General features: G+C 34.9%; 1 protein-coding gene across 5 annotated transcripts in view; it reads left to right on the forward strand.

Moving 5' to 3' along the window:
* The window catches only part of DDX4 (DEAD-box helicase 4), a 77772-nt gene extending 69302 nt beyond the window's left edge, over positions 1-8470 (forward strand). For 4 of the 5 annotated variants that reach the window (XM_027709340.1, XM_027709341.1, XM_027709342.1 and 1 more), the window contains 4 exons: positions 3324-3464; positions 4827-4920; positions 6503-6581; positions 7395-8470. In XM_027709340.1, the coding sequence (XP_027565141.1) occupies positions 3324-3464; positions 4827-4920; positions 6503-6581; positions 7395-7958 (878 nt within the window). In that variant the 3' untranslated portion in view covers positions 7959-8470. The remainder of the gene's footprint in view (positions 1-3323; positions 3465-4826; positions 4921-6502; positions 6582-7394) is intronic. The other variant, XM_027709343.1, reaches the window with a different exon arrangement.
* The last annotated feature ends 1101 nt before the right edge of the window (positions 8471-9571 follow it).

The raw sequence follows: 9571 nt of genomic DNA on the forward strand, positions 1-9571 counted from the left end.
GTGTATCATATTGTATATCAAATGTAAATATGTCTGAAAATACTGGTTCTAAAATGTGGCTTACAAAAAGATTAAAAAAAATGTTTAGTTTCAATGGAAATGATGTGGCATTCTAGTGAATAGTCCCTGCTTTAGTACTTTAATACAAGACATGTGTCCTTTTTCTCAGTTTCTTTTTTCTGAACTTATTTTGTACAGCACTGCTTACTCTCAGTTTACTAGTAGTGTTGTAATGGTAATACAGACTTGACTGTTGACTACATTGTCCTTCTGCTTCTCTGATGTAAATCTGAGGGATCTCTAGGTGATAAACTAAGTCAGTGTATGGCAGCACTATTATTCCTCTTCCTTTTCCAGACCAGGATGAAAACTCACATATGAGGAACATTTTGCAGATGGTTTGCCATTAACAGTTAAAAAAAAAAAAATTGCCAGATTTTGCCAAAGTAATGAGTATTACTTGTCAGATACTTGCTGTTTTACCGTTTTACGTATGTACTAGTGTCCCTCCCTTTTTAGAATGTCTTCCATCATGACACACCTTTGAAGTCAATTGAAAAATTAATGACAGGAGTAGAGGAGCTAAAATATATTGGAGAGTCATAGGTCTTTTGCAAATTCGTGGTTCATGTGGAAATTTTCTGTTAAAAATGTTTTTACAGTCAATTTTATATTAAAAGCAAATTAGGAAATAACACTTGAGAAGCTAAATTAAGCTACCAAGAAATAGTTTCTCTGGACATAGTTTTTAGATCAGTTTCTTCAGATGCTTTATTTTCTGTGCTTGGTATTGCTCTTCTGGTCTGGAGGCTGATAGCATAACTTTGAGCATATTCCTAATCTCTACCTCAGGAACAATATCCACACAATCTGACAGTGTAATGCTATCTGTTCAGAAAGCAGAATTAAATCTCAGCAGAATCTTTTATGAAAAGGGGTTTGGTAGCCTAAATTTCTCTTCCTGTACAGTTTATGAAGAATGCTGTTGGAACATTCAGTGCTTCAGAAATGTTTTTTTCCCTGCTATTTTATGAGACATCACTGTTAACAGGCACCTAACACAATCTCTTTTGAAAAGTTCTCAAGCTTTCAAATCTTGTGATGTCTTCTGTTTCTTCTGGATATTCAGTTTACAGCCAGGGCATGAGTATTCTTGGTAATTTTTAAATTGAAAGAGAAAGCTAATTATTTCTTTCAGATTCAGTCCTCTACATGCTATTTTTCCTGCCACGTTGATTTCTGAGTAATTTAATGCTGTCTGCTTTGTGCGGGGCTGTCCTTGTGACATGCAGCCTCATATTACAGAGCAATACATGTCCATATTACTTCTAATGTAAAGCAGGCTGTGTCCATTTTAGGGGTTCGGATTAGTTTCTTTAGAAAATTAGTTCTAAATATGAACTCAGGGGAGTTAAATTTAAATGACAGAAACATACCATACTGAAACATACTGTACTGATGTTTTTTGAGGCTTCTCTGATGTCACATCTTCTTGATAAGAATAGAACATGGGGTTTGTGTCAATGTAACTTCACTGGTGGCCTTTAACTCTAGAACTTCACTTTTCCCTCCTTGATTTAAGAAAAACTCAGTTTATTTTAACTCTGGGCATATTGCAGCATAACTGTTTCCTGAGTATTTCTTGACTGAAATGAATAATGACATGAGGTGACTTAGACTTTCTGCACCAGAAAATGTTTTAGCGACTATAATTTCATAGTCGGAAGATGCTTTTGGTACTGTTAGTAGACATAGGATGGTAGAATATATGCCCTACTTAAAAAAAATTTAAAGGTGAAGCACATCATACTAATTTCAGTATTGGACAAGGTATTGGAAACATTGAGTTCTATTCATAAAAGCATTTTGAAACTTGGTGTCTAAGTTTTATTTGGCTCCCCACCAAGTCCCCAGACCCAGCACAAAACCCTCCAGCAAAGCGGAAAGAAAAAAAAAACCTATAAAAAAATCCAGACTAACCGAACTTTAATATTTATTTAGATTAAAATAAATGTATTTATGTAATAATAAATAATGGCCAGTCTTCGCGAACGAAGATTTTGGGAAAGGTCTTTTACCTTTCCAGCCTGTGCAATGGATTTTTTAGGTGAGACACAGCCTGTGCTGAACTGAGCCCACCCTTTAATCCTAAGGTTCATCTGCCGGGGCCAAACAAGCTTGGACAATGGCAGTGAGGTCCTCAGGACGTAGGTTTGTTTAGAGTGACCTTCTCATAGATGGATGGCCTCACAGGGCTAACGAGCTACCATCTGCCCGGGGGACCGAGGAATCGAACCTGGGTTGCAGCAGTGAGAGTCCTGCATGCTAACCACTAGGCCACCAGGGGTCCCCATGTATTTATGTATATTACAGTTAAATACAGTTGAAATACTATATACAATTCCAAAAGGAAAAGGGAAAGGGAAGGGGGAAGGAAAAAGAAAGGACAAAACCAAAATAGATATACACAATCAAAAACTCAGGATCTAGCAAACTAATTAGCAAAAGAATATCTTACTACTTTCCTTGGGATAGCACAATCACCCAAATGCCGCCGCCACGCTACCGGACCCTGGATCTGCAGAAACCACAGGCCCTGTAGGCCCGGCCAAGCCTCAGCTCCCCCACAGGACTGAGACCTACCTGCAGAAGTCTGCTGTCTCCAAACCTTACCAGAAGGGAAGAGAGGAAGAGGCTTCTCTCTCCATCTATTTATATGTTTGGTTATGTAAAGGAATAGGATGGAATACTTCCTTCCTTCCTTCCTGGTGACCAGGAAGGAAGGTCAATACTTAAAACCATTACACTTGGAAAAAAATTCCTACTGATTTTGCCTTTCCTTTGCCATAATTGGGGTGATATCCCAGTGCTGAAAGATTGCATCTTTTTGGATGATCATTGTCTTACTGCATGTACTAGAAATATAGGTGAACTTCACAAGCTACAGAAACTATTTTAATTTCCTAATTTTTGAGCCAACTATTTTAAGGAAATAAAGTTCTCAAAGCACTGTTTCCAGTGATAAAATAAACTACAGGAGATCATAATTCACCTGTCTTTAATATTAGAAAAAATATTTGCATTTAATTTTGAAAAATGAATACATAATGGTTTGTGTTTTTGCTTTAAGTTTTAAGTAGTATTGATATACATCTTTTAGTAATTTAAGTTTTCTCTGTAAAAGGATTAATAAGATCACTTTGTATTTCAAATTGTCTTTCAAATACTTTATGATCTATTATTGTAAATGTTGCTAAATAATTGTACAGTTCCCTGATATAACACTATTTTTGTGTGTTTATTGACATAAATCTTCTAAAAAGATGAAACAGTGAACTCTGATATTCTGCAATACAGACTGAAGTCCTTACAGGCTAATACACAGTATACTGTCTATGTCATGGCAAGCAATGAAGCTGGTGGAACCACTGGAGAGCCAAAGACCTTCAAAACTTTGAAACTGGGTAAGTGATATTCCAGATTAGTTACTACTATTTTAAAAATGGGTTTGGGAGTAAGGAATACAGAATTTGGGATGTTGTTTAGGCATTTGTTAACTTTTTTTTTTAAAGGACTGTTGAACAAAACCAGGAAGAATTGCCAGCAGTAGCTGAATTTAACACAATTTCACTGACCATCTCACGGACTAAAAGCTCAAGATTAGAAGTCAAACCCCAAAATCTTTACCTAGTTGTCAGTAAAGCTGTGGAGTGCTATGGATGTTTGTGGAAGCAGCAGTTTGTTTGCTGTCAATTATGGGATGGAATGCCTAAGAGTTTATTAAAAAGTAGACTTTTCCATCTGAGGTATTAGGTTTAGAATAACCAGGTGTTGTATTTTACTTTTTCTGGTATATAAGCTTAACTGATAAGTGAGTGCACAGGTTATGGCCAGTATGTGTGGGGAAATACCTTTTCCTATTTCTTGCTATTTGTTCTAGCCAGATATTACCAAGGAGATTGGTATGATGGCAGAAGTTCAGGCATTTCCCCATTTCAGCTTCTGGAAGAATGTTTTCAGTACATTCCTAAATTGTCATAGTGGTGGCCAAACTGAAATTTAAAAAAGAGCATGAGCTATCCCTAAAATTGTCATGGGACTCAAAGCTAATTCATTTTTTGCCTGTAAATTATTCTGCTGGTTGCTAGTCAAATACAAGGTATGTTAGACTGTGCTGAGGTCAGGTCTCTTGCTGTCGGTACCTGCCTCTGGTACTTGGAAGCTAGCTCAGAAATCTGTGCAGTGTTTCAGTCAGAGTAACTGTATTTTTTGTGATTTAAAATCTCTCTCCTGCACTTAACTTGCTATTTATTTTGTTGTAACTGATAGAAGTGGCATTATGTGTCGGTGTCAGGCGACTGTAAAATAACAAGTGCCCAAAGCAGTGGTAGAGTCTTCATCTTAGGTTGCTTTCAAAAGTTGGCTTCGTATGACCCTAGGCAGTTTGATTCTAATTTTAAAGTTGAATGAGGTGACCTACAGATGTCCCCTCCCATCTAAATTACTGTCTGATTCTATTAAATAAAGGAAATTTTAAAATAAAATAAAATACACGTGTTCCTGAGAAATCCTGAGAAGTCTCATCGTGACCTGGTTTTCTGGCTGAGTAACTATGGCTTTTTGGATTCAAAATATTCATCTTTTGACACATCATACAATGCACATCATACAGTATTCTGAGTAATTTTGATTCTTTTAAAATGTGCTAATTAGGTGACTCGGATGTTGAAAATTAGCTGTCTTCAAGGAATACATGAAGAAATGACAGACATCTGTGGGCTGATTGTTGTTTTATTTTTTCTGTTTGTGTGTTTTTTCCTCTTAAGATAAAGAAGATGTTTTTTTAATTGTTCTACTTGTTGGAATAAGCATGTTCTGTCTGTTAGGCCTTTGGGTAACATGCATTTTGAAAAAACATGCGTAAGTACATTTTCTACTATCTAAAACCAAATTCAACCTGTTAATTTTACCTTGTAAAAGGCAAATTTTTATATATCTTATAAATGCTTTTGTTGGGCTCAAAACCAATGTCAAATTAAGAAAATAAGCAATTAGAGTAACAAATAAATAAGTGTATATGTTATACTTTAACTGCAGTTTATGTACTCTAGTCCAAAAATAAGTACTAATTTTAGAAAGTTCATTAAATTAGAACAAAATAAATAGGAGAAACAGATTTATGTATCACCTATATAATTCTATGGAAAATGCTATATGCCATTTGCAGTTCTATTGTCAGTCAGTTGAAGGGAGCATACCTGAAGTCAGTTACTGAAAAATTAATAATACCAAGAATAAAGTTTCCTAGGCATGTAGGAAATATATGTGCTAGTACAGCACTAGAACATATTTCATATAATTGCTTATCTTAGCTATAATAATATTGCGTTTGTTACTTTGTGATGCTTCCCTTGAGCTGTAAGAAAGTCATGCTTTGTGTGAAAGCATTTGGATGCTTGATCCATGAGTGTGGATCCGTATCCGTATGTGATTCATAATCTGCTGTCACAGATGTCCCCTGCCAGATTTGAAATTGCTTTCTCAGAGCATGAGGATGTAATAACATCCCAACGATGAATCTGAGGTTTTTTTGAGGTTATAAAATATGTTTTTCTTTCACATGAAAGTGACTGGGTTGTTAGGCTGAAGCTTAATGAGAAGGTTAAAAATCTTAACTATTTTGGGGTGTTCTAAGCTATTAGAACCAATATAGCGAAGCATCAGGTTGTCTAGCGAAGGTTGTCTAGCGAAGCATCAGGTGATAAGTATGGCTGAATAAATAAGTGTAATTTTCAGCTCTTTTACATCTTCTTCTGTGTTGTGGATTCTGTATTTTTGCAATAATAAGAAACTATATTTTGGTTCTGGACAATATTCGAGATGCAGTTGACTGTTTATATTCTTGTGTAATTAAATTACAGTGTGAAAAGTCAAGCTTTGGACTGTTTTTCATTCCCTTACATATATACCCAGTATCAATGAGTGATTCAATGAGTAAGCATCATTTATCTGCTGCTAACATTGGAACCCAGCTTAGCTCTAGTGTGGTGTAGTGCTTGGGATACTTTCCTCGGGCCAAGTTTACCTGAAGTGGCTTTTCACTGAAGAAACACCCTGAAACATGATCACAACAGATTTTGTATACAGCCTTATTTTGACATGCTATTATTTCATATATTATAATATAGTATAAGAAATATAAAAAATATATACATAAGTATATACATAGAAAGTATATAATGTAATTAAAAATTACTTTTGTGAGTTATTAATTTTTCTACACTGTCTCTGTAACCCAAGAGATCTTGTTGAGATTTTTTGTAATAAAAGTCAGTGTATGGGAAAACAATTTTATTGAAAAAGGCTGTGTTAATATAGAAAAGACCTCCTTTGTGAAAGTTTGGTATTTTAGCAGTATGTAGACTTTCCGGAGGTTTGTTAATTTTATTTTTAATAATCTATTTCTGTCATAATTTGACTAAAATTACTGTCTCAATGATAGGTTTAAGAAGGTTTGCTGGCCTGATATACCAAATCCTGCAGAGAGCATTGCAGTGGAATGGCCTCTTGCTGCATCTATGGTAATAATTGCAATCTCATGTATTAAAGAAGGGATCAGATGGAGAGAAAAGAAGTCCTTCTCTGACAGTAATTTTATAACTTTTTAAAAAAAGTATATAGAGTTTCATTCTTAAGTGCTATAAAATATTCTTCATAACAGAGAACATGCATCTTTATGAAGTATTTTCTTTTAATTCTCATATGATAACGAGAAATAATGTTTTGAAGTTCCTAAGTGGTTGGCAGACATGGTTGATTTAATAAAGTCAATTAAACTTACACAGGTTATTGCATCTACTGAATCAGGTTCCCACATTTGGATAAGTCCTCCCTTCTCCATAAAAATGTATTGCCACATGTAGTAAGATTTGGCATATTATTGTACTATTATTTCCATCTTTTTATTTGTTGAATATTTATGCCTTATTAAAGTTTTGATGTGTATTTGAATGGAGTTGATCAGTTTTACGTAGGAAGTGTAATCTGTGGAGAATGAGATTTAAAGTTTTTTCCTCATAAGTGACTGGTTGGAGTAGAAAAGATGGACACAGTCCAAACCTGATTCTGAGCCTTCATGGAAACTTCTTGTTTCATTAAGCACAGAAGACCTACTATGAAACTGTTTAACAAATGAACAGAATAACATTGTCATTTTTAGTACTCATTCACATATAACTGCATCCCTCCTGAAATGCACATTAACTCTTTATTAGTGCACTTCCAAAATTATGAGTCAAATAGAGCTCAAATGGCAATAATTTATCTTTTAAAAAACAAACTAATACGTTATCTATCTGTATATAACTCTCCAATTTATCTCTTGGTATTGACAGAATAATTCACTTTTGAAGAAATTGTCATCTGAGGCTAAAACTGTAGACTTTGAAGACATAAATGTTTTGGAACATTGTTTTCCTGAAGAAAACCATGTTTCTGAGTGTATTGATGTTAATGCAGAAGACATGATCAATGGAGATAAAAAGATACTGCATAAACAAGAAAATGATGTTGCTAAATGTTTTTTGCCATCCATGCCTTATGTAATCACTGATCAATTTACCAGAAGCCAAATGAATTCAACTTTGATACCAGTGAAGGAAATCCAACCCATGGAAATGCTGGCAAATGATTTGTGTGGATCCCAACAGAATTCAATCAAAAATGAAGAAAATGATGATGAAGTTTTAAAGGTGGAAGATTTCAATGAAAAAACACTGTTCAATCCATACCTTAAAAATTCTGTTAAAACAAGGGAATTTCTTATTTCTGACAGCTTGCCACAGTACACTATGGATGAACGCAAAAGCCAGTCAAGTGTCTTACCTCCTTTTCAACAAAATGTTGCAGGACAACCCTACATAACACTGGACGTGTTCGAGCTGGCCACTGCTCAGTAGCGTGAGAAGATTTTCCGTTGTAAAATCCCCCTGTGAAAAACTCTTGGCACTCCTGCTCATGTGCATTCCTATATTTTAACCTCTCTGGTCTCAGTTAATTTGGATGGAAACACCCTCTTCCTTCAAAGAGCTGTGAAGTTATTCTTTGCACCATGTTTATACATGTCAGGGTTCACTTTTGGGTTTTTTTGTTTTTTGTTTTGTTTTTGGGTGTTTTGGGGGGGGGAGGTGTTGTTTGTTTGTGGATTTTTAGCAGACATGCCAGTACTGAGGCAAAAGAAATAACTTTTGTTATTTCTTCTTAGTTCTCCCATAATCAGCCTGCTAAAACAAACTTGTATTTGCTGTGAGAGCATCCAGCAATGCAAGCAGCTCATTGATTTCCCCCCAGGCAGCCAGTTCCCAAGGCTCAGCTCTGCTGAGGAAACATGGACTGACTTGAACAGAGCCAGAATCTGACGAATCCTTACTTCAGTTACATGAAATAAAACTGCTGTCCTGTTCTTACTTTCCTTGATTGTTTTATATATGGTTTTATGTATAGTGTTCCTTTTGTATCACAAATACCTTGTAGATTTCAGTAGTTGTTGTTTTGTATCTTCACTCTTGAATCAGTGGTTCGGCTTATATTTTCTTTGTCTTAAATGAGAGTATATTTGTATGTTATCTGCATTTTAGAAAAGATACAGTTATGCTGTCTGTGTGGCTCCTTTCCTTTCTCTCGTGTTTTTAGTCATCCTCTGCATTTTGTGCTGCTTTTGTCTCTCCTAATTATTTCCTGGTTTTAAAAACTATTTACTGAAGGATAACTTCTTATCTTTTTATTCCTTTGCCTCTAATTTCTCGCAGTTTAAATCTGTTTCTCTGTTGATATTCTGATATTTTGAACTAAAAAAAGAATAAACTAAATATGACATCTTGTGTTGGAATAAGCACTAAGTTAGGAAGTTATTTTTCTGGGAGTTATGAAAAAAAAACACTAAGTCTACAAAATATTGCCATGTATCCTCTGGTAGATGATTTAGGATTAGATATTTCTACATGAAGGCTATAACTTTTGTAATTTGTTTTATGATTTTGATAAATCGTAAAACTACTTGTGGTTTCCATTTTATAAAGTGACAATTAAGCAGGAAACAATCACACTGATTTTTTTTTTGGCAGGAAAGAGGCCATTACTGTAAAATTCTTACTGAAATATCTACTCTGTTAAATAACAGGTTGAAAAGGCTGGAGAGTCTAAGTAAATTGGTCATCATTATGACACATGTGACATATGGTCATTTTAAGACTTCAAATATTTTTACAGTGTTTAAAGGCTTGTTGTCATCAGTCTTGTTTGCACATAACTACAGACTTCGTTTGGGATAAAAAAAAGATACAGGAGTTATGGGGATAGAAAAACAAGAAACAGATGTGAATAGAAATAGAAAGCCTTTCCTTTCTGTGCAGGAAGAGAAGTGGGAAAATGGAAAATATATTGTTCAGCATGAATGAGAATGAGCCTTTCTCTGGATATATTGGCTATTACTTGCATTGTGTTGTGGAAGACAGGGTAAAGTTTGCATTCAGGATTTTTGTCTGTAGTTTGGAAGTTGCTTTTACTTACAGTG

This window comes from Neopelma chrysocephalum, unplaced genomic scaffold (genome assembly GCF_003984885.1).
Source record: "Neopelma chrysocephalum unplaced genomic scaffold, ASM398488v2 Primary Assembly neopelma1_96770, whole genome shotgun sequence".
In the NCBI taxonomy this organism is placed as follows: domain Eukaryota; kingdom Metazoa; phylum Chordata; class Aves; order Passeriformes; family Pipridae; genus Neopelma; species Neopelma chrysocephalum.